Source organism: Notechis scutatus, chromosome 13, assembly GCF_049901735.1.
Source record: "Notechis scutatus isolate UNSWTSFEM ecotype Mainland chromosome 13, rNotScu1.2, whole genome shotgun sequence".
Classification (NCBI taxonomy): Eukaryota; Metazoa; Chordata; class Lepidosauria; order Squamata; family Elapidae; genus Notechis; species Notechis scutatus.
This window is the reverse complement of record NC_142021.1, coordinates 3,860,713-3,885,882: the sequence shown is the minus strand read 5'-3', so window position 1 is coordinate 3,885,882 and position 25,170 is coordinate 3,860,713. Positions and strand designations below refer to the sequence as shown.

At 45.5% G+C, this 25,170-nt stretch overlaps 1 protein-coding gene across 2 annotated transcripts; it reads left to right on the top strand.

Moving 5' to 3' along the window:
* Window positions 1-1,671: 1,671 nt before the first annotated feature.
* Window positions 1,672-24,879, top strand: RAB35 (RAB35, member RAS oncogene family). Of its 2 annotated transcripts, XM_087942746.1 has the most exons (6): window positions 1,672-1,918; window positions 10,980-11,030; window positions 11,812-11,935; window positions 19,075-19,199; window positions 20,714-20,838; window positions 22,294-24,879. In XM_087942746.1, the coding sequence occupies exons 1-6, from the start codon at window positions 1,672-1,674 to the stop codon at window positions 22,420-22,422; spliced, it is 801 nt and encodes a 266-aa protein (XP_087798872.1). In that variant the 3' UTR covers window positions 22,423-24,879. The 2 variants fall into 2 exon arrangements, with proteins under 2 accessions (XP_087798872.1, XP_087798873.1); XM_087942747.1 differs by lacking the exon at window positions 20,714-20,838 and having other exon boundaries at window positions 22,294-24,422.
* The last annotated feature ends 291 nt before the right edge of the window (window positions 24,880-25,170 follow it).

Sequence of the window (25,170 nt, the reverse complement as noted above, 5' to 3'; positions counted from 1 at the left end):
CGGAAGTAAGAGCTGGTTTGGGAAAAAAAAGGGGGGGTTGGGGCGAGAGAGGGCGGGCTTTACCTGTGTGATCCAAAGAGCTGCATAGAAAGGGATGCATTAGAAACATCAAGAAAAACAAAATTAGGAATAGATCTCTCCATTGCAACTTTAGCAATGCGTGATTTGCCAACAAGAGCTGGGCTGCAATAAACCAGGCGATCACTAGAGAGCAGTAAGTGCTCGATATCTCTCTTTGTGGCCATCTAGTGGCCACTTGGAATATTGCAAACAAGAATTTAAAGCCATACCAGTTCTAAGAATAGAATAGCAATAGGAATGGAACGGAATAGGAATAGAATAGAATTAGTACGGAATGGAAAGGAATGGAATAGGAATAGGAATAGGAATAGAATAAGGATAGGATAGGATAGGATAGGATAGGATAGGATAGGATAGGATAGGATAGGATAGGATAGGATAGGACAGAAATAGACTAGAAATAGACGAATTAGTATAGAATAGAATAGAATGAAATGGAATGGGAATAGGAATAGAATAGAATAGAATTAGTATAGAATAGAATTAGGATAGGATAGAATAGAATAGAATAGAATAGAATAGAATAGAATAGAATAGAATAGAATTCTTTATTAGCCAGGTGCGATTGGACACACAAGGAATTTGTCTTTGGTACGTATGCTCCTCAGTGTACATAAAGAAAAAATAAAATACATTCATCAAAAATCATAAGATACGATACTTAGTGATAGTCATATATGGTTATATATTATGGTTATATTATAGGTCAAGAGTCTTCAAACTTGGCAAGTTTAAGACTTGTGGACTTCAACTCGCAGAATTCTCGCACCTATTCGCATCTATTAGCTAGAACCGCTTGTTAACATTCTAAGCAGTTGGGAGAACCGGTTGTTAGAAGAAATTACTGGTCTAATCCTGTAAGGAAGGCAGGAAGGAAGCATTCTGGTGTTGCTTACAGAAACCGCCTCTCCGTTAACCCTTATTACGTTCTGGGCAGAACTAGACTTCCTTCTCTGGAACGTCTCCAAACTTGGCAACTTTAAGACTTGTGGAAATTCAACTCCCAGAATTCTCCAGCCAGCTGGAGTTGGGCGGGGGGTTGGACTAGATGACCTATAAGGTCCCTTCCAACTCTGATTATTTGTTATCTGTTAAGTCCAGGAGTCTTAAAGTTGCCAAGTTTGGAGACCTCTGTTATAAATGATGTAAGGTCAGCATCTTGGGCTGGCTTTTTATTTTTTATTTTTTATTTTTGGTTTAAAAAAAAAACAATCCTGGAGAAATCTACCTAGCAGGCCTCGCCCTCTCCAGCCAGGTACACCTCTCAGGTGGGCGGAAGAAGACACAGATGCAGGAGAACGACAACGCGCATGCGCAAGGCTTCTATCCTTTTTCACCCCTCCTTATCTGACCTGCCTGAGCAAGATTCCCTTTGCGCCTGCGCTTTAGGGCCTCTCCGCCGACGGAGGAGTGGGGGGGTAAAACGGAAGAGAAGAATCCCAGCCCTGGCAGAGGCGCTCCGGCCGTCATGTTGAACCAGGGCGATGGGGGAAGGAGAGGAAGCGACGCGAAAGGGCGGCGCCGCGCGTGCGCGGGGAGCCCGCGCAAGCCAGTGGCGGTTTTTCCAGCCGCCCGGGCGGAGGAGTGCGCATGCGCCTGGGAGGAAGCGACGAGCGGCGGGGCGGGGGCTGTCGCCGTCGCTGCCGCCGCCGCTACCGCTGTCAGTTCCGGCTGCAGGTCGAGGAGCCGATCCGGCCTCGGCGCCGCCTGAGGAGACTCGGCCTTCGTGCCACGACGGGAGCGCCCGCTCCCCGGAGCCAGCCCCGCCCCCCACCGACAGCGGCCATGGCCCGGGACTACGACCACCTCTTCAAGCTCCTCATCATCGGCGACAGCGGTGAGGACGGCGGGTCGCCGGCTCGGCCTTGTCCCGGCCGGGGTGCCTGGCCTTTCTGAGGGCAGGGAAGGCGGATGGGCGGCGGCGGCGGGGGTGGGGGGAGAGAGATGGAGAGAGCCCTGAGGAAAGGTGGGCATGGGCGGGGGGGGGGCTGAGGAGGTTTGGGGGGGCGAGACCCCGAGGAAGGGGAGGGAAACAGGGGAGACCCCCTAGAAGACCTCGAGGTAAGGGAGGGGCCTCTGAATAGGAGGTGGGGGAGCAGGAGGGGTCCTGCTTGGGGAGGGGCTGGATAGGAAGGGGGGAGCAGGGTCCCTGGGGGAACAGGGGAGACCCTCCCCCTAGAAGGCCTTGAAGTAAAGGGGGCCTCTGAATAGGAGGTGGGGGAGCAGGAGGGGTCCTGCTTGGGGAGGGTGGGTCCTGATAGGAAGGGGGAGCAGGGCCCCTAGGAGGGGGACAGGGAGACCCTCCCCCTAGAAGGCCTTGAAGTAAAGGGGGCCTCTGAATAGGAGGTGGGGGAGCAGGAGGGGTCCTGCTTGGGGAGGGTGGGTCCTGATAGGAAGGGGGAGCAGGGCCCCTAGGAGGGGACGGGAGACCCTCCCCTAGAAGACCTTGAGGTAAGGGAGGGGCCTCTGAATAGGAGGTGAGGGGAGCAGGAGGGGTCCTGCTTGGGGAGGGTGGGTCCTGATAGGAAGGGGGAGCAGGGCCCCTAGGAGGAGGGAGGGAAGGAGAGGGCAGGGAAGCAGGGGGAGACCTTCCCCCTCCAAGAAGAAAGTGAAGGATAAGGCCACAGAATAGGAGGTGGGGGAACCAGGGGATTGTCTTGGAGGGGTCCTGTTAGGAAGGGGGAGCAGGACCCTGAGGAGGGGGAGAGAAGCAGGGGAGACACCCCCCTCAGAAGGCCTTGAGGTAAGGGAGGGGCCTCTGAATAGGAGGAGGGGGAGCCAGGAGAATTGTATTGGGGGTTCCTGATAGAAAGGGGAGCAGGGCCCCTAGGAGGGTGAGGAACTGGGGAGACCCCCCAAGAAGGACTTGAGGTAAGGGAGGGGCCTCGAAATCTCCTATTTTTGAGGGGCAGCCAGGAGGATTTTCTTTGGGGGGGGTCCTGATAGGAAGGGGGAGCAGGACCCCAAAGAAAGTAGGGGAGGAGGGGAGGGCAGAGCCCCCCCGAATATTTGAAGGACCCAAAAGGGAGTTAAGGGACAGAGATCCCAGAAGGATAAGGGGTGGGTGGGAAGGAGACCCCAGGCTGGAGGGAGTGGGATCCAAGCTGGATCTGCTCAGCCCTGGGGTAGCAGGTTTCTGGCCATGGCAGGAGAAGTCTGGCCTGGAGAACCTGATGATGGTTTCCCCCTTCAGTGTGTTTCCATCTTCTGTATTTATTTGCTGTGTGTGGTGTTGTCTTCTTGGTGTGGGGGGTGGAAAGGGGGGAGGTTGCAGGGCCAGAGCTATGGCTTTCCCTTCCTGGAGAAAATGTCTGTGGAGATTCTCAGTCATCCAGGTAACAAAGGTGGGGTTTTTTTTCCCCAAAAGCCAATTGGACGTTCTTGTTTTTTCCTTGAAGACGTTTCGCCTGTCATCCGAGAAGCTTCTTCGGGAGCTGACCTGTGAAAGGAAACCTGAGGAAGCTTCTTGGATGAGAAGCAAAACATCTTCAAGGAAAAACCAAGAAAGTCCAATTGGCTTTGGATAAAACCTCCCTTCGGAGTTTCCTCAATAAAAGAATCTGGTTGGGTTGTGATGTGTGTATCAATAATAATAAGCCAGGATTGACATTGCAATTGGCATTAAGTAACATTATGTTTTTTTGCAAAGTGGTCAAATGGGATGGGAGCAGAAGAATCCAGATTGTTGCATCTTTAAGCAGGGATGAAATGCCTGTTGTTTGGAAGCCTGGAGAGCCACCTGCCAGTCACTGGTTTTGAGTCTGCATGATATATCCTGCTTACCCATGATTTTGCTCAATTCATGTAATTTCTGACTTATATGTGACAGGCTGAACCATCAACTGGCTCCACAACACTCTAAGATAAACTTGGCTTGCTAGTTTTGGTTCAATTAGTCATGTGAATGTAGCCAGTGTGATCAGCCATTCTAGAAATGTTGTGGTTGGACTTGATATGTTCCTTGATATCTGGCTGTCTATTTTCCCTCTAGGTTTTGCCACACAACAGGCATCTTTTATGACTTATCCAAGGCCACCCAGTAATCTTGATGGATGAGCAAGACTTTTATATAGCACTTCTGATCACTGAATCACTTTACTTAGTGCGTATTTATTTAATTTATCCCAGGTTTTCTCCATGGAGAGCAGTGATTTTCATGGACATCTTGTGGCCATGATTATAAAATTCTTGCAACTTCCTTCAGAGGTAGATTAGATTTATATAGTCTATTAATAAGTTAATAGGTCACCCAGTGTGATCTATAGCAGGCAGGTTGATTTGAACTGTGATCTTTATGGTTTTAACCACGCTGACACACACAGGTAGCCCTCGATGTATGTCCACCACAGGGGCCAGAAAATTCATTCGTAAAGTAGTGCAGTCATTAAGTGAGGCATCATGTGATTTTTACCATCCTTTTTTTTTGCCCATGGTCATTAAGTGAACCACTGTTCTGGTCATGAAGTAAGACAGTGATAACAACTTGCAACTTCCCTACTGGCTTCCCCATTGGCTTTGCTTGTTGGAAGCCAGCTGGGAAGATCAGTTGACAGATGCTGCAACCGTTATAAGTGTGCGACAGTTGCCAAATGCCTGAATCATGATTACATGACTGCGCGGAGGCAGTTGTAAATGCAAGGACCTGTAATAAGTCACTTTTAAAAAATGTCTCTGAATGGTTGCTAAGCAAATGGTCACAAGTAGATTTTAAATACCCTTCTTACGCTTTAATTCTTAATTTTAAATTATGCTTAAATTGATAAGAAGGAACCTATTATTTATCCCCTATTTGAGACCTGGCAGGAAAGGGGCTTGGCTAAGATTAAATTTTGAATTGAGGATTCTTTTATTCATAACCTGAACTTCAATTGTATGCATATCCACCTTTTAGTGAATTCCGTTGAACATATTGTGACTTGTTTTCTGGGGATTTGCTTAGCACTGGGCTGTCTGTTTTTTAAATGTCACACTGTGTTAGATCACCGTGTGCTCTCCAACTTGGCATAGATGAAATTATGGATATTCAAGTCCGTTTACGGTGGCCCAACATGGAGGGTGATATCTGGAAAGAGATGGCATAACATAAGGCACCATTTGATGTCATTTAAGTGCTGGATTATTTCTTGAGCTCAATTATATCCATCATTTCTCTTAATCTCTTGTGGTAATGATTTAACTTCTAGGCCCCAGGGTGGGTTGGGGCTGGTAAACAGGAATATAGGTTGTCCTCAACATATGACCACAATTAAACGCAAAATTTTTGTTGCAAAACAAGGTAACTTACTGAGTGAGTTTTGTCCCATTTTACAACCTCCTTTGCCATAATTGTTAAGTGAATTCGTCCAGTTAAGTTAGTAACATGCTGGTTAAATGATTCTGGGTTCCCCGTGTCGCCAGAGATGCTCAGTGAAAAACGGTCATAAGTTATTTTCTTCAATGCCGTTAAAACTTCAAACAGTCACTAAACGAATGGTTGTAAATCAAGGACTACCTGTGTTTTCATAAGACATTCACTGCCTGGTGTGATTCAGGCCCATCACTGACAGGTGAAAATCCGGCCTCCAGTACATCCACACCAGGCTTAGACTATAGAGAGAACCAAATGGAGAAAGACTTAGATGAAAATTTAAGGTTAAAGAATCTGAAACAATACAGGGAATTTTGTCAATATAAATGGTAGTTTATACAGCTTATTAAGTACAAATTGAAGTACATATTTTAACAGCAAGGAAGATAAATAGTAATGATTAAATTGATTGTTCTATTCAAAGAGGAGAATCTATGTTTTTTAGTTGGATTCTGGATTTTGTGCTTCTGATGAAAAAAAATGAAACTTTGACTTTGGTTTTGCTGGTTATTTGTTACAGAAATGGCTAGTTATATACTAATGTGTAAAAGTAAAACTTTGAGGTTGTAATTTTGTTACTGTGTACTGTGCTACAAAGAATCGGAAGTCAACGCCTTTTTCTTTCTTCCCTTGTAGATCATATTTTCTTTCCCCCTTTTTTCTTCCCTGAATTTCCTCAAGGTTTTTTTCTATTTTATACATTGACAAAACAATAAAAGCTATAGCAAAAGAGAAGGACTTAGATGCTCATTGCTTTAAAGTCTCAGGAGGAAAGAATAGGGTGTGTGTGTGTAATAAGTTACAGTGGATTAATGAAAAATTGGTGTAAAGTACTTCAGAGATAATTCTTAGAGGCTGGATGAAAGAAAAAGATAAAAGACCCTTAAGAAATATGTTTCTTTCAATCCTCCAGCCACCAAATACCTATCCAGAGCTTAGATGTTTAGCTGTACATCATTATACCTGCAGCACTTTACAGAATACATAATAGAAAGGCTGCCCTCAGCCACAGATAGCTCATAATTTAATTTTTGTTTAAGGGCTATAGTTTTGTTTAAAAGGGTAAAAGGAGAGGCAACAATAACCCAAAATGCATACATAGTTATTTATAATTGGGGTTAATGTGAAATGGTTTCTACCTTTATTCCCAGTCTCCCTGAATAGCGGTAACATCTTAGCGAAAAGGAAAACTGAATGGGGATTTGAGTTTTGGTCTTCCAACCAGGCAGCATAATCACAGTTCATCTAAGGAGCAGTCAAGTCTTATGCAGACTTTGGATTATGGGAGCCTAGAGATTTGGTGAAAGGGAGATTTATTCCCGTACTTGACGGACAGCTTGAATGAGCACTTTTGATCTAAGGACAGTTAGTTGCCGGGATATGAGGCAAACCTTGAAAACTAGGTGTTTCGGTTTGTAGGTCATTCTACAAGAGCTTAGACTTAATTTTGTGTTAATTAAAAGCCTTTCTCCTTTCCCACATTTGACTGTGGTGGAGAATGATTCACTCTCCTCTTTCTTCCCTTTTGTATTTAACTTAGTTATAGATCCAAGATCTCAGCCTTTTCTTTCTTTCCTTTTTTATTGTGTACGCTTCACAAAAGTTTCTAGAAAGCAAAACAAGAGTTTCATGTTTAAAGAGGTGTGAGCTAGAAACCCAGGCGTCAGTTCTCGCCTTGCCTACAGTTTTGTTTAATTGCATAAGGAATATTATCATTTCCTCATTACTGGTCTTTTCTGTGATTATAAAGCCATTGAAACATAAAATGGTTTGTAATAGTTTCTTGCAATTTCTGCAATGACTGACCTACTTTATAAGATTATTGTAAGGCCATTGCCATATAACCTGGACTGAACATTTTGTGGTACAAATTGAGCCTCAAATTTCTGTTGCTAAGTGAGGCATTTGATAAGTGAATTCTGCTCCATTTTACAACCCTTTCTTGCAACAGTTGTCGGGCGAGTCCCTGAGATTGTAAAGTAAGTGACTTAAGTCAAAATTACCTGTAGTTTCATGCTATTAATATCTTCATGATATAAAGAAAAAACTTCATATATAAGGAGACCTAAATTTCTTAACAGGCCTCCATCAGCAGAGTCCCTGGCTTAGTTCTGCTGAGAGGGCTTTTTTCCTAACTTCCTTAACAGCCTTCTGCGTGGAAATAAGTTTCAAAAATCGATGATTGTTCAGTTTTAACTTGCCAAATGCTGTAGCTCAAGGCCGGGGCTCCTGCTTTGCCTTCAAACGATCCCTGGTCCCCTCTTCTTTTTTGACACTTGGACCGCCTGACGTCTCTGGGCCACAAATGGCTCCCCACAGTTTTGGGTGTCTTGTATCACAGGGTGGGGAACAGACCTAATTATCCCCTAGTGGTTGATCAGGCTAGAAACTGGGAGATGGGAGTTCTAGTCTGACTTTTGGCCAATCACCAGGAGACCTGAGTTCTAGTCCCACCTTTAGCCATGAAAGCTGGCTGGGTGACTTTGGGCCAATGATCAGGAGCTGGAGAGTTCTAGTCCTGCCTTAAACCGGTTGGTGACTTTAAGCCAGTCACTCACTCACACTCTCTCGCTCTCTCTTGTAATAAATATAACAACCCGGGCTTGTTGCGGATTTGTGAAAGCCAGATTTAAAATGCTTGTTCTCCCTTACATTTTCATAAGCGTGCAGGCAAAAGAGCTGTCCTCTATCCTCTGAATGGAAAGTCCCTTTTTTTCTCTTGGTCCCTGTCAATCTTCACAGTGACTCATGATGGACGGGCTGATGGATGGTGATGGCTCGCCAGCAGCTAGCTTGAATAAGGCCTGTAGCCCAGGGCGGATGCTGGGATTGTTCTCTTTTGTTCCCAAGATGGGGCTAGTGAGAGTTGCAGGTGGAGGTGTGCACATTTAGGACGGATTTCTGTCATTGCTTGAGATGGTTGTTAAGCATACTTTGCCCCGTTTTACAGCCGCCTGCTGGCGGGGGAAGTCTGGGGAGTAGAAGTCCACCCGCCTTAAACTTGCCGACGTCAAGAAGCACCACTCGAATGTTTATTTTTGTGTCGAGCCGGAGTCTGTGTGGTCTGTAAGCCGTTATGGCTGAAGGTTGTGTGCGAGTCGAGCTGCTAGGCTGAACGCAGTTGCATTTCACCCTTGTATCTTTGATGCCTTTTATCACCATGCTGGAAAGGTTGGGTGCAGCTTGTGTTTGGGCAGAATCGGGGGCCCTTGGAGGAGGAGGAAGAGGAGGAGGAAGAGGAAGTGGTGGCTACATCCTGTTCTGCTTATGTCTTTGTCTCTAAGACACCAAGGAAAAACATCCCTCCTGGCCTTGACAGTCTCCTCCTGGGGCTTCTTCCATCACATGTAAAACACTTTGGAAATCACCAACAGCAGAGTAGAATCGAGTTGAAATAGGAATAATAGAATAGAAATAGAAGAGTTGGAAGGGACCTTGGAGGTCTTCTAGTCCAACCTCCTGCTCAGACAGGAGACTCTCTACCATTTCAGACAAATGGTTGCTCAGTCTCTTCTTAAAGAGTTCCAGTGTTGGAACATGTACAACGTTTGGGGCCAAGTCATTCCACTGGTTGACTGTTGTAAACCGCCAGGAAATTTCTTCTTAGTTCTCTAGGTTGCTTCTCTCTTTGATTAGTATCCATTTTCAGAATTTACTTGTTGCAGCAAGTACAGGTAGTCCTCAACTTACAACCATTCATTTAGTGACAACCATTTGTTTAGTGACTGTTCAAAGTTACGAGCTCATGGGGGGGGGGGAAGGGACTTATGACCATTTTTCACGCTTACAACCGTTGCAGCATGTGAGCAAAATTCAGACGCTCAGCAACTGACTCGTATTTATGACGGTTGCAGCATCCCGGGGTCACGTGATCTCCTTTTGCGACCTTCTGACAAAGTCAGTGGGGAACCCAGATTCACTCCACAACTGTATTGCTAACTTAACAACTTCAGTGATTCACTTAACGGTGGTGAGAAAGCCTGTAAAAGGGGACAAAATGCACTTAACAACTGTCTCGCTTAGGGACAGAAATTTGGGCTCAATTGTGATCTTAAGTTGAGGACTACCTATACTACAATTAATACAACACAGTACCCACAGTATTGTACCTCCCTCAAATTTGTCAGGCATTCTACAATTCTAGGTCAGTTTTAACTAGAAAGATGCTTTTAAGCGTTTCTTTTTTATGTATCGCTCCTTATTTTGTACTGAATGTTCTAGGTACTCAGAAATTGTTTCCTCTTCTTTTTCATTTTGGCTGGTTAATGGTCACAATAAAGTTATTTGTATAAAATTAGTATAGATTGTCCTGCTTGAGCAGTGGCTTGGAAGGGTCTCCCAGTAGAAATTAGAAAGGGGCTACCTTCCAAACCCAACTAAATGTAGACTCTTACAGATGACTTTGGGGTTGCACTAAATATTGATGGCTGCTGAACTAATATTGCACCATACTGGAGATTTACAGTCTTTTATATGTCTTAATTATATATCGATTTTCATTGTAAACTGCCAAGAGTCCTCTGGGATTGGAGTACAATATCAATGTAAGAAATAAAGTAAATGATTTTTTTTTCCCCTTTTACTTGTGGGGCAGAGGCATCCCCAGAGTGAAGCCCACTTTCACAATGTCCAAATAGCACAAAAGATGCCTAATATTGTGCGTGTGCTTTAAAGGTGCCCAGATCCAACCTGCCATGCTATGCCTAGTAACGAGGGCGTTTCTCTGGCCCTTGGTAAGAACGAAAGCTGTCCTGGCGAGGCACTCTGAAAAGATGCTTTGCTGCTGGCATTCATCAGTCCTAGGCTGTATCAACAGAGCAACAGCATCAAGATAACATGAAGTTTTAGCACCCCCTTTGTTCTGCACTAGTGAGGCCATGAATACTATGTCCAGTTCTAGTCACCATGATACAAAAAAAAGATGTTGAGACTCTAGAAAGAATGCAGAGAAGAGCCACAAAGATGATTTGGGGACTAGGGTCTAAAACATATGAAGAAGGATTGCAGGAATTGGGTATGTCTTAATCAAGAGAAGGACTAAGAGTGACATGGTAGCAGTCTTCCAATATTTGGGGGATTGCCACAGAGAAGAGATTGAGTTATTCTCCGTAGCATCTACAGGCAGGACGAGAAGTGAGGGATGGAAGCTTATCAGAGAGAGATCCAACCTAGAATTACATAGAAATTTCTTGTCAGTGAGAACAGTTAACCGATAGAGCAGCTTGCCTACCAGAGCTGTGGGTGCTCCATCACCAGAGATTTTGAAAAACAGACCAATTGAGAGGGTTACAGGGTCTTCTGCTTGAGGAGGGGGTTAGACTAGAAGACCTCCAAGATCCCTTTCAGCCCTACGATTCCATGATGCCCTTCTTTCTGCAGAGCAGATGTGCAAACACCTGCCAGCTTCAGGCAGTAGTATCCAGGCACATAACCCTATAAATATTCAAAGAGGAACGGCGCAGTAAACAGCATTAAAATAAAATGCTGCTCTCCGTTGCTCCAGCAATGACTGGCAGAACTCAGCTTTCTCTTCTTTCCTTTTCTCGCGCAGGTGTTGGCAAGAGCAGTTTGCTGCTACGTTTTGCAGACAACACTTTCTCAGGTAAGAGGGGCATTTGGCACCTCCAGTGTCCCGGGACCATGCGATTCCCCTTTTGCCACCTTCTGACGAGGAAGGCCATGGGGAAACCATATTCGTTGAACAGCTACGTTCCTAATTTAACAACTGCCATGATTTGCTTAACAGCAGCAGCAAGAAAAGTCATAAAGCTCACTTAACAGATTTCTCACTCAGCAACATACGTTGTGGTCGTAGGTTGAGGATTGCCTGCAACGCCTTTGCAAGCCACCCGATTCATCTGCGCTATGTTTTCAAGCCTTTTGAAAAGAGTTTTAAAAAGAGGCTTGTATTTGGAAAATATAGAAAACAAAAAATAATAATGAGCGCACGGTGTCCCCTTGCACAACATAATGGTAGCTTTGTGTGGGCCCTTCACGGTTTGCCTTTTAATTGTCATTTCATCTTTGCAGTTTGGGGGCGGGGGGGTGCTGTTTATTTTTACGATCAGGATAAATTAAGCATCTTCCTTCTTCCTTCCCTGTTAAAAATGCTTTTATAGTCTGACAATGGAGACATCCCCTCCTCCCTCTTTTAAAAAGAATAATGAGAGTTTTCAGGGGTTTAAAAGAATAGTTTCAACAGGATAGTTGAATGGAAACAGGGAAGCCAAGAATATTTTCCCTTAGATAATTCGTCCGCCATCCGAAAAAGGATTCCTAATCAACATTGCACCATTCAGAAGCAGCCAGCTGTGTATAATTGACTTGTTGGTACCCTCAGAAGCTCCCACAATTTCTCTGCTGTTTTTTCCCTCCCCACACAGGCAGCTACATTACCACAATTGGGGTCGACTTCAAAATTCGGACAGTTGAAATCAACGGGGAAAAAGTCAAACTACAGATCTGGGACACGGCGGGACAGGAGCGCTTCCGGACGATCACGTCAACGTGAGTCGGTTGTTGTTGTTTTTTAAATGTTTTTCTGATAACTGGATTTCGTCATGAGTTTGTTCTGATAAGATTAAAGGCGACAGTTGCTTCTTCCTAGCTGTTGTTTCTTTTCTTCTCCCCCGTTTTGCCCCAACGAGCCAGATTGTAATCCGCGAAAGGTACAAAATATTAAAAACACATGGGAAGAGTTTGTGGAGTTTTGTCTTAATATAATACAGAGGCACCTCGGTACTCCTGGTTAATTGGTTCTGGGAGATGTGATGAGTACCAAACAATTTTCCCCCCAAAAAGAGTGATTTAGTGAGTCACAAGGCAGCTGACACTGACAAATTCTAGCAATCACCAGGAGATGGGAGTTCTAGTCCTGCCTAGGCATGAAAGCCAGCTGGGCGACTTTGGGCCAATCACCAGGAGACGGTGAGTTCTAGTCCCACCTTTGGCACAAAAGCCAGCTGGGTGACTTTGCATCAGTCACACTTGCTCAGCCCAGCTCACCTCACCTCACAGGGATGTTGGAAAACAAGAGGGGAGATATTTTCTCTCTCTCTCTCTCTCTCCCTCCATCTCTTCCCCTCTTGCCCCCCTCTCTAAATAATATGTTTGGAATTCATTGACTGATTGCAGTATTCTTCCTACTTTGCATGACCCAGCATTGAGGGTGAAGTTTTCTCTGAAGGGCCTCACTTAGCCTTCAAGTCCCACCAAAACCGTAGTTTAATTTGCTCCCAAATTAACAAAGAAATATGGCTAAAATTAGTCTGAGTAGGCCCTCCGTTCTGCATGAGATGGTGTTACAACTCAGAGTGGGAACTAAGCCTCTCTCTGTTGCTGCCAGCTCCCTTTCACACCAACAGATGCATGAATAGCGCTGAGGTTTTGTTTTCTATACAGGAGGTTGTCACAGAGTTCTGGCAAAGCGAGTTCAGGGAAAGAAATGATAGGCTAGCTATGATTCATGGCGTGCTTTGAAAAGGGGAAAAACCCCACAGAAGTAATTTGGATGCTTTTGACACTGAAATCTTTTTTATCCTAGCAGGGATGATTTGTCTGGCTGATTCTAGCCATTTTATTCTCTCTCTTTTCATTCAAGCGGATTGTTTGCTAGGGAGAATGAGGAATTTACAATATAATATTTTCACTGGCTCACTGGTCTGTTGTTGTTCTTTTTTTTCAAAGAAACCTGAGAATTGTCTCTTGTGAGGAAGGCAAGGTATTTTCAGCGTAGTATTTCCATTACCTAAAATAGATTTTAGAAGGTTGCTTTGGAAGAATTCTTGAGTGGCCTAAAATATCTTCGGTCTATACAGATGCCTTCTCCACAGCCCCTGTATGTAAAGGGCAGGACTTGATTTAGAGCAGTTGATATTTAAAATGTTGAATGCAATGTGTTTTTCTTAGCTTTGCACCAGACTCAGGAAGGCAGGAACAAGAGCGAAAGCTAAGCAAATTGGAACAGCATTCCAATTTGTCACTGATAGATCCATCTGATGGGTGCTGCTTTTCTCAGGACAGAAAGAAGGAATTAATACTTGTGATGTTAGATTAGCTTGGCAAATAAGATTGAAGGATGACTCGGATTCCCCAGAATTCACTGAGAATATTGTTGACTGGTGACACCATACTTGAAATAACACTCCCATTTCTGGTCACCACAATGCAAAAAAAAAAAAGATGTTGAGACTCTAGAAAGATGAAGGGTTGGAACTGGGTGTGTCTCTAATCTAAGAAAGAGAAGGACTAGGGGTGATATGATAGCAGTCTTCCAATATCTGAGGGACTGTCACAGAGAAGTGGGGGGGGGGGGGTGTTTCATCCTCTTTTCCAAAGCACCAAAGGGCAGGACAAGAAGCAACAGATGGAACATGTTTACATTATAAATAGATTATTAAAGAGCTACCCTGTAGTTAGATGGGCAGCCAATAAATTTAGATAGGTAGGTAGGTAGGTAGGTAGGTAGATAGATAGATAGATAGATAGATAGATAGATAGATAGATAGATAGATGATAGATAGATAGATAGATGAGAAGGAGAGACAGATTGGATGGATGGATAATGATCCAACCTAGAGTTAAGGAGAAATTTCCTCACAGTGAGAACAATCAATCAGAAATTGTGGGTGCTCTTACCACTGGAGGTTTTCAAGAAGAGACTTGAGAGCCATTTGTCTGGAATGGTATTGGGTCTCCTGCCACGGGCAATGGGGTGGACTAAAAGACCTCCAAGGTACCTTCCAGCCCTATGATTCTATGTTCTGTCGATAAATATTTGAGGATTGGACTAAAGTGTCTGATGAAGACCTCACATTTTGCAGTTAGGGGAAGGAGATTCTGGCAAACCCCCAAATTAAAAAAAACAAACACACAAAACTGGAATGGCTGCCTACATGCACCTTAAGACTCTCTGTGTACTTCTTAAGGCCGCAAGCAGAGCGTGTGAGTGCATGGGGCAGACCAACCCTGACTTCCTCACCGACCCAAAGCATATCCTTTGTGGTTTGTGCTGTGTTGGGCCAGCTTATGGCAGGAAATGGTGAAGGGGTGTAAAAGAGGCACTTGGAGAGAGAGAGAGAGGGAGAGGGAGAGGAGAGAGAGGGGGGAGAGAGAGAGAGAGAGATGTAGATAGATAGATAGATAGATAGATAGATAGATAGATAGATAGATAGATAGATAGATATACATATAGTTATATAGATATAGTTACATATATTAGATAGACATAGACATAGACATAGACATAGACATAGACATAGATAGATAGATAGATATCACTTGCCACCATAAAATCCCAAATTATTTTCCAAAGAAAAGAGTGAGAGGGAGGGAGGAAGAGAGAGGGAGGGAGAGAGGTGTGTGTCAGTGTTTCACTGACAATGTGGTGGCTTAGTTGGTGTCTAATGTCTAATTCTAAATGAGAACAGAAGAATCTATGCCAGCTCTGTGCCACCACTCCAGCTCTCCATGCAGGACGAGGCCTAAGGGCTGAGCGTGTCTCGAAGTTCCCCAAACGTGTGACCATGTGGTGTCGAGTTTGCCGAGAACAGTTTCAACATAAGACTTCCTTTGCTTGCGATGCTGAGCTTTAGTATCCTGCCTCTGCCGTAGGCCAGCCCCACTATTAGCAAATCCGAAGTCAGCTTTGCCCCACAGGCAGAAATCCTTTGCGAGGCTCAGTTGTTCTCTGGTGCATTCCGATGTCTCCCCCCCCCCCTCCCGAGAAAAAGTTCCTGATAAGGAGTAGGACTCATATCCACAGTTCCTCTTGTTATTGGGGGTGCTCCACTCTTACGTAGCCCTGTTGATGTTCAAAGCCAGGGGTATCCAACTGGGTCAACTTAAAAACCTGTGGACTTCAACTCCCAGAATTCCCATGGCTGGTTGAGGAATTCTGGGAGATGAAATTGCAAGTCTGTTGCCAAGGTTGGACACCTCCAACCATGTCTTTCTTTTCTTCTTCCTTCTTCTCTTCCTTCTTCTCCTCCTCCTCCTCTTCTTCTTTCCTTCTTTCGTTCCTTTATTCTTCTCCTATTCCTCCTTTCTCCTCCTCTTCTTTCCTTCCTTCCTTCTTCTCCTTCTCCTTCTCCTCCTTGTTAATTTTTAAGCCAAATGGTTCTCCTGCTTCATTTGTGTCTTGTATGAATATTACAATTATTCTTGTTAATGTTTGATTATCAGGATATTTTGGTAAATCTCTAAATAAATGCGATAAGTGATTGTTTTGTTCGAGTAAAACAGGTGCCGGTGGGGGACCAAGGTGGATTTCAGGTTGAGGCACTTAGTTAAGCTTAATCCGTAGTAAACCGATTACCTTCCAAAGACAGCCTTACTTGTTTGTCCTTGTGGTGACCGAACTCCTTCCAAGCAGCCCCTCTGCTCTGCCCAGGGACCTCTTCCAGGAAATGGGCTGGTTTGCTGGGTTTTGTGTGTGTGTGTGTGTGTGTGTGTGTGTGTGTGTGTGTATGATTGACAGGTGCTCATCTCCCAAGCGACTCTAGGTGCCTCCCAACCGAAAACCAGCCTCTAAAAATACAGCTGACCCAAAGAACAGAAAACCAAAACCCAAATCCAACCCAAAGTAACTCAAACCGAGGCAAAACCAAGATGCACTAAAAGAAGACACCTCCCAAGGTCCCTTCCAACTCTGTTGTTCTGTTCTATTCTAAATATTCCCTTTCTGAAAATAAGTTACAACTCGGGAGAAAAAAAATAAACGGGAGTAGCAGCTTTTGCAAGCAACATGTTTTGTTTAAAAAAAGCATTCTCTTTCACCAGCCCATGCATCTTATTTACGTTTTATTGAAAGGCATCGGCTGATCAAAGCTAATGCCTTTTAATAAAACCTGTTGGTCGGAAAAGGTGATTCAGGGTAGTCTTCAAATTGCAAACAGGTCAGTCGGTGACCCTTTGATGTGACATACGTGTGTGTGTGTGTGTGTGTGTGTGTGTGTGTGTGTGTGAGAGAGAGAGAGAGAGAGAGAGAGAGAGAGAGAGAGAGAGAGAGAAAGAGAGAGAGTCCCTTTTTCAAGTGCTGTTGTAACTTTGAACAGTCACTAAACGGATGGTTGTAAGTCGAGCACTACTCCTGTAATATTAAAGCAAAGATGGAAGTCATAGGTCCACTGGGGAGAATTTGGCAGATGCATTAAACCTATGAAAAATACCATTCGGTCCATCCTCTGTCAAGCAGGTCTATCAGAATACAGAATAATAGCGTTGGAAGGGACCTTGGAGGTCTTCTAGTCCACCCCCCACCCCCTCCATGCTCAAGCAGGAGACCCTGTATACCGGTGGACAATCTCTTCTCCAACAAGGGACCATCCAACTTCTCCCCCCACCCCCACCCCCCTGGCATCCTTCAAGAAGGCTGTGGTTCTACCTACAACCTTCTCCATGCAGAATTTATGCCCTGGCCTTGCTAAGTGGATATTACGACTGGAGGAGCAACGTTTATTTTTTCAGGGGTAGAATGATAATATAAGACAAATGAAGGATAACGTTTGTCCTTCAGCCTTCATCCGTATCTCACTGTGGTAGGAGACACAGTGGCTTGGGAAGGTCATCTTTCAATGTCTCTAGCTGCTCCTTGCTCTGACACCACCACTACGTCTTCCAAAGTTTCTTCCAAGGTTGAGACTCTAGAAAGAGCACAGAGAAGAGAAACAAAGACGATTAGGGACCTGGAGGCTAAAACATATGAAGGAGGATTGCAGGAACTGGGCATGGCTAGTCTAAGTGAAGAGAAGGACCAGGGGTGAGATGATAGCAAGAGTTCCAGTATTTGAGGGGCTGCCACAAAGAGGAGGAAGGGGTCAACTTATTCTCCAAAGCACCAGAAGGCAGGGCAAGAAAGAACGGGTGGAAACTCATCAAGGAGAGAAGCAACCTAGAACCAAGGAGAAATTTCCTTCCAGTGAGGACAATTAACCAGTGGAACTGCTTGCCTCCAGAAGTTGTGGATTTTCCAACACTGGAGGTTCTTCAAAAGAGATTGGCCAACCATTTATCTGCAATGGTAATAAGGATAGGAGAAGGGGGTTGGACTAGATGACCCGCAAGGTCCCTTCCAACTCTATTATCCTGTATTCTCTTCTTCCCCCCCCCGCCTGCTTCTCCTTCTCCTGAATGTCTCTTCTGCCTGAGGGAGGCTCCTGGGGCCAGCCGTTGTCCCCAGCCCCCAGAGTCCTCTCCATGGCAATCTCATGTTTCAAACCTGCCAATTCAGCTTCCCACAGATCGCTTTTGACTTTCCACATCATGCGCTTCCCACCCACCCACCCACCCCCCACCCCCATAGCATGAATGCGCTGAAAGAAGAGCCAGCCAGCTGGCCAATCTCTTTATTATTATTTTTTCCATCACCTACTCTTCTGCCAAACGGTTTTATTTGATTAGCCGGAGAATTCAGAGGTCTCTCCGCAGCCATTGTTTCCCCAATACGTATCCATATTTTAAAGAAGAACTTTTTTAAAAATCAGAGAAACAGTCTTTGTGAACTCTTGGGCCCCTGGAGCTCTTTCACCTACCCTCATGGATGTTAAAATGTTTTACACCTTATATTCATACGGTTCCTGGTTGTATGTAGCTGTTTGGTTGTTAATTATTAATTAAATTAATTGATTAGTAATTAAATTCCTTGTGTGGTCCCTCACATTTGACCAATAAAGAATTCTATTTAAATTTTATTAGGGTGTTGATGGCTGGCTATTAAGTCTTTAATGGTTGTTTCTTTGTGCCATGCAATCTGCCATATAGCCATATCAATATGAGGCCTAGAGCAGCCCTGTGCAACCCATTCTGGAGGCCGAGACGTTCTCTGAGAGTGGGGTTCAGCACAGGTCCGAAAGCCCGGAACACTTAAATCTTGAGTCCCAATGACCAGCTAGGTTTGAATCCTGGAAAATTATCCAGGGACACCATATCTGGAATCTAAAGCAACTTGATTTGTAATAGTAGAAATGCAAACGGTCCGCTAAGACCTTCTTCCTCAGTTGGATGGTCTTAAGCGTGTTGGATTTCAGCTTCTAGGATTCTCAGTCTTCGGTCCACAAATTAGAGGAGTTAAAGTGCAGCATATTTAAAGTGCAGGAGAAGAAATGTGTAAGGTAGAGCTAGAAAGGAGTATAAGGGTGCAGAGAAAGAGTGGAGCAACTATGATGATTCAAGGCCTGGAGACAAAAATGTATGAAGAATGATTGCAGGGATTGGGTTTGGCTACTAGAGAAAAAGAGGACTAGGGGGGACAGGATAGCAATGTTCCAGTATTTGAGGGGCTGCCACAAAGAAGAGGGGCTCAAATTATTTTCCAAAGCACCAGAAGGGAAGACAAGAAACAATGGATGGAAACTGATCAAAGAAAGAAACAACCTGGAATTAAGGAGAAAGTTCCAAACAGAGAGGACAATTAACCAGTGGAACAACTTGCCACCAGAAGTTGTGGGTGCTCCATCCCTACAGGTTTTTAAGAAATGTTACAGTCACTTGTCTGAAATGGTATCAGATCTCTTGCTTGAAGAGTGGGTTGGACTAGAAGACCTCCAAGGTCCCTTCCAACTCTATCTATCCTATTCTAAATGGGACAGTGAACTCGGAGTCAATGAATTTGGGGTCATGCCTTAATCATGCTCATCTTTGCCCCTCAGGTACTACCGAGGGACCCACGGGGTCATTGTGGTTTATGACGTCACCAGCGCAGAGTCTTTCGTGAATGTCAAGCGATGGTTGCATGAAATAAACCAGAATTGCGATGATGTGTGCCGGATATTAGGTAAACTCTCTGGCTTGGGGAAGGTTTTGATAGAACAAGGCCCACCCTATTAGAAAACCCTTAATCCCATAATATGCTACTGCAATATATAAAGAAGTACCTGAACTGTGAGCTATTTAAATTTCCTGGTCTCCATTTATTTTCCCATGAACTTTGTAAGTAGTTTTACATAAACTGGGTCTTGGCCACCATTAACTCCCCCCCACCCAAATCTGCAGTATTAGAATAACCATTCCAATCTAAGCATGGATAGCTTGCCCTAAGAAGAGAGAGAGGAAAGGACCCAGAGATGACTAAGTTCACCCTTTCCAGCTGGGAGTTTAATAGGCAGTCCTCAACTTAACCGACTGGTTGCTTAGCAAGTGAAATTACAAAGAACACCCCCCCCCCCCCCAAAAAAATAAATAAATAAATAAAGGGGGACTTACAACCCAGATCTGAAATTCCGACAGTCAGGTCCTCTCTATAGTCACAGGGCCAAACGGGGATTCAAAAATAAAGCCGTAAATTTGCAGCATCCCATTCACATTTTTATTTTATTTTTTATTTATTTAAGAAATTTATATTGCCGCCTCTCTGCACATGGCGACTCAAGGCAGCTTACAGAATGTAAAACCCCATATAAAACCAATAAAAGAAGAGTCATGTAATGAATTAATCTACTAAAATCGCCCTCCCCACCCCCCGGTGACAGCACCTTACATAAGCCGTTTAACGGGCTCCATCCCTCCCTGGGTTTCCCAGGCCCCGCTGGCAGAACCAGGTCTTTTAATGACAAATTTGGCCAAACCCATCACTTCTTTCCAGTTTCCGGCAAAACCATGCCAATAGCGAGCCAATGATTTGTTTAACATCTTTACAGCGGACATGTTCGCTTAATGAACACACACACACACACCCCAAAATAAAATCGGGAGCATCACTTGATGAGCCATTTTATGCCCATCAACCGTTGAAGGCCACCTGCAGTTCCAACCCATCCGGAGGGCTTGAGGAAGGAGCAGTTATGCTTCAAACAAAGATACCTTTTTATGAGAGGAGAGATCAATTGTTCCTGTGCTTCTTATTGTATCCTGAATTATTGATGCTTTCTTGAGGTTCCTCCAAAAAATTAAAAAAAATAAAAGCAGCAATATAGAAATCCCTGGGGAAAGAAAGTAAAACTTTCATTACTGCTAGGCCAGATTTTATACCTCCCTTGAACCTTCAGCAGCTTCCGATCCATTTTTACAAGTTTGCAGCCGTGACTTGTAAGAAACAACGGATGGAAACGCATCAAGGAGAGAAGCAACCTTGAACTAAGGAGGAATTTCCTAACAGAACAATTAACCAGTGGAATAACTTGCCTCCAGAAAGCTTCAACGCTTCGGTTTTTTAAAAAAAGAGATTGGGCAACCATTTGTCCAAAGTGGTAATAGTGTCTCCTGCCTGAGTCCAAGGGGTTGGACTAGAAGACCTCCAAGGTCCCTTCCAACTCTGTCCTTCTGACTTTTGGGTTTCCATTGCTCCCACAGTTGGCAATAAGAACGATGATCCAGAACGGAAAGTGGTAGAGACGGAAGATGCCTATAAATTTGCTGGGCAGATGGGCATCCAGCTGTTTGAGACCAGTGCCAAAGAGAACATTAATGTGGAAGAGGTAATTGGGGAAGACGATGGGGGTGACCAGTATTGCTTCAAGGGTCAAAGGGCCTAATAGCCAAAGGCTTTTTCCAATCTTTTCTTCCTATTTCACTCATGATCCCCCCCACTCACCAACTCCTTACACTCCCTGGTCACATAACTTGCTTCCTGGGGCTCTGCCACAGGGGCAAGTAAGGTGGGATTAGATTTAATCCAGCACGTCAGGATTTTGGAGACAGCATACATACAGCATGGCTGCCTTCTTCCTAAATTCAGCAAGATGAGCCTCCTTAGGCTAACCCTTTAGGGCAGGAGTGTCCAACATGGCAACTTTAAGAGCGGTGGACTCCAACTCCCAGAATTCCCCAGCACAGCGTACCTGGCTGGGGAATTCTAGGAGTTGAATTCCACTGCTCTTAAGCTTGACGAAGAGGGACACCCCTGCTTAGGGTTTAACTTGAGCTCATCTGCTTTGTTAAGTCCTCCACGAAATCATAACCCAACTGGCTTGTTCCTGCCTTAGTGGTGCAGTGCAGTGGTTAGAATGCAGTACTGCAGGCTACTTCTGCCGGCTGCCTGCATATTTGGCAGTTCAAGTCTCACCAGGCTCAAGGTTGACCCACCTTCCGAGGTGGGTAAAATGAGGAGACCCAGATTGTTGGGGTTTGCAAGAGGCTGACTCAGTAAACCACTTAGAGGGGACTGGGAAGCACTGGGAAGCGGCATATAAGTCTAAGAGAGCTAAGTGGGGAGGGAGGGAGGAAGGGCCGTGGTGGCAGAGTGATTAGAATGCAGCATTGCAGGCTAACTCACTGCTCACTGTCAGCAGTTCGATCCTGACCGGCTCAAGCCTTTAAGAGTCTTCCATCCTTCCAAGGTGGGTAAAATGAGGACCCAGATTGTTGAAGGCAAGAGGCTGACTCTGTAAACCACTTAGAGAGCGCTGGAAAGCACCCTGAAGCGGTATATAAGTCTAAGGGCTCTTGCTATGGCTTCACGTGTTACGGGGACTCAGCCGTTGTCTCCTGAGTTCTAGGCATTTTTTCCCCCCTTCCAGTGGCAGGTTATGGGAAAGCAGCCTGTCTGGCTCCCATCGACCTGCCTTTGGCTTAGATGTGGGAACCAGGCAGATGGAGGTGGCTTGTAAGGAACAACAAAAGCATTTCAAGCTCTGGATAATCCAGGAATAACACTTCAAAGATAACGATAAATTAATAGAAGAAGAGGGCGGGCTTTTTACACAAGTGGGACCATTTGGTAGCCGCCTGCAGCCTTATAACTCCAGCTCAGGAGAAACGATGCCTTCCTATCTCTCGGCATCCCTCCTCCCTTTCACCCCAGAGGCTGCTGGGAGAGGTAGTTCAGCAGCCACTTCCAAGCCCCTGAAACCAAGGCCTCCGTAACCCCCATTCCTAACCGCCTCCTTTCCCCCCACCCCCTTCTTTTTTTCCTTATCTCCTTTCCTCCCCAGATGTTCAACTGCATCACGGAGTTGGTTCTCCGGGCCAAGAAAGACAACCTCGCCAAGCAGCAGCAGCAGCAACAGAACGACGTGGTGAAACTCACAAAGAACAGTAAACGGAAGAAGCGTTGCTGTTAATGGCCTTCCTCCTCCTCCTCCTCCTCCTCCACCTCCTCCTCCTCTGGGGGCGGCAGAGACTGGGCGCTCGGGCAGCCCCGCCCTCGCAGCCTGGTGCACGCGATGCCCCGGGACTCTTCCTCCCCTTCCGTTCTTCCTCCTCACGTGCCGTTATTTAAAGGAGCTCCCGCCGTCTCCTCGAATCGGGAGGCGCCTTACCTTGACCGTGCCAAGAACAGGATGGGACGGACGAAGGTCCCACCCCGACTCCGCCCATCCTCAAGTTTATTTTATTTTATTTTTCTCTCCCACCCCTCTTGGAAGAGCATCTCGTAGACCAGGGAAGATTTGGCCTACGGAGGGGACTTCAGCATTTGTACATAATGTATATGGGCTTTGAACCAGCTGCACTTCCCTCGCCGTCGCTTCGGGCTTCTGCCTTCTCTGACTCCACCCAATCATGAATTGTTCAGAACTCTCCTCTCTTTTTTTATTGTTGGTTTGTTTGTTTTTGTTTACTTGCTCTCTCCCCCCCCCCTTTCTCCAGAAACACGGTCCAAGAATAACCTTAAAACCAGCGGCTGTCGTTGGCTGTTATTCGTCAGCCTTCATTAGCCTTTTAAAGCGAGGAGTGGATCCTTGGTGATCATTTTTGAAATTCTTTTTTTTTTTTCCCACCCCAAACTCTGGAATCATTGGATGTTCCCGGCGTTGTTTTGTGTTCTCTTGCCCTTTGATTCCCTCCTTTCGAGAGAAGGGTGAAGATCCCACTTTTATAACGTTCAGATCTCCACGGCAGAGAAAAATTAGGAATTAAAACTTGTATTTGCCCTCCTGGTAGCATTCCTGTCCTTGTAAGAGTTCGACAACCAAAATCATCTCTTCCTTTTTTTTTTTTCTTTTTTTTCTTTTTTTTTAAATAAGCGTGTATCATTCTGTACAGGTATGAAGTTTGAACAGAGAAATGTGCTTCTGATGGGATCAGTTCTTTGTGGTTCTCTTCTTCCTTTTTGCCCTCCCCTGGAGAATTTGGGATGGGAGGGCCGGATGTTTTTTGCCTGTTCTCTATTCGAACCAAACCTGCCTCTCGATTCCATTTCTAGCTGCCGAAGAGCGAACCGTTCTTCCCATTAGGTTAAAACAAGATAATATGAGCTTCACCCAGCATATAATCACCAGCTTTTGATTTGATGCCCCAAGGAGCATATCAAGAGGAGGCAAAAAAAGCCACCCAATCCTCAAAATCACGTCCCACCCTCGGTCGTCCTGGCACCTGACAGTGTTAAGAGAGATGACCATTCGGTGTCAATCCTTGGACTTCCGAATCTTACCGGAAGGGCTGGGCAGAAACCCTGTATTTATTGTCCGGCTGCTCTTTTAGGAAAGGAAGCAGCTGCAGCCACCCCGCTCAAAGCAAAGAAGGGACCAGGGGTTTCCCCTTCGCCGAAGGGAGTCGTCTTCCACTTCAGCCAGCCGTGTCTCACCGTGGACTTGTAAGATGCTTCCGACCTTCTGGGAGACAACTCGGGCCCTGAGCAATTCATGGTTTTAAAAGGACCGCCAGCCACCACGGAAGCCCGTCAAGAGGAACGAGGACAGGGGTTTGGATGTCGGCTGGGGAGGGGAGGCCGGCCAGAAGCACCGGGGAAATTCTCATTTTCTCAAAAAATGCAGCGGTCTCTAGTGTACAGGCAGGGTGTGGGGGGCTATTTGCCCAGCCTGGGAATCCCCAAAGGGGAAGGGGGGGGGGGCTTCCCAAGGCAACATCTCCGGGCCTGTCCCCCGGGAGGGTGGGCTGCTACGTAACCTCGTCGTGAGGGCGGCGAATGGTGCAACAGGGTTGGGAAGGGGAAAAGGGTTAGCAGTGCTAATGTGGAAAGTGAAAAGCCTGACTGGTTTGCTTTAGATGATTTCTGTATATTCCGGACTTTCTAATTAACACTTTTTAAATAATTAAGAAGAAGGGGGGAAAAAAACAACAACTAAAAATAAAGGTGCCAAGCTGCCACGTTTTTGCTCCCCGGCTCCAGTGTTTGCTTCTCTCTCGAAACCTCTGGCAGGGTGCAACCCCCCCCCTCCTCAAATCTTGGGGGCCGACACTTGGAAAGTAGTGGAGACTCCCTTCCGAAAGGGGTTTGTTTGCCCACAGTGGTTTCTTGCACAAAAGTGTGGGCCGGGGTGTGTGTGTTGAATTCCCAAGCTTCGTTGGCCAAGTCCGTCTTTTTGTCTTTTTTCGGTGGATGTAAACGGAGGGGGTAGTCGTATGTGACACGTTGCATTGGCCTGTGTGGTTGTGAGTTTTCCCCCCCGTGCTAAGTTGATGCGGCCACAAGTGGCAATCGGGATCCTCGGGTAGCAGGGAACACGGATTTTTCTTTTTCTTTCTTTTCTTACGGTAACAATTCCAAGAGAGAGTGTTGAACTGTTTCAATAAATAAATTAGAAAAAAAAAACCAAACATCTTGAAACCAAAAAGTACCCTTGTGTGTGTGTGTGTGTGTGTTGGCAAGACCCTTTTATTTCTTAAATCGGAAATGGGAACCAGCCTCGGAGAAGGCTGGCTGAATTGATGTCACCTGTCTTCAATGCTTCGGTCCAGAACTGGCCCACTACATTCCCATCGTCCTTTTGCAGGTTGCTATCTTGGTGTTGTGGCCTGTCGGCCGCCAGCCCCTTCAACAGCTGAATCAGAGGAGGAGGAGGAAGAGGTGTGGGAGTCCGGGCCGGCATCCTCGCTCCAGCTCCTGCCCACCTAGCAGTTCAAAAGCA

Coding starts and splice junctions, on each gene's coding strand:
- RAB35 (XM_087942746.1), top strand. CDS start 1,672: ATGCGCCTGGGAGGAAGCGACGAGCGGCGGGGCGGGGGCTGTCGCCGT. Junction 1,919..10,979: donor CCTCATCATCGGCGACAGCG/GTGAGGACGGCG, acceptor TTTCTCGCGCAG/GTGTTGGCAAGAGCAGTTTG. Junction 11,031..11,811: donor TGCAGACAACACTTTCTCAG/GTAAGAGGGGCA, acceptor CTCCCCACACAG/GCAGCTACATTACCACAATT.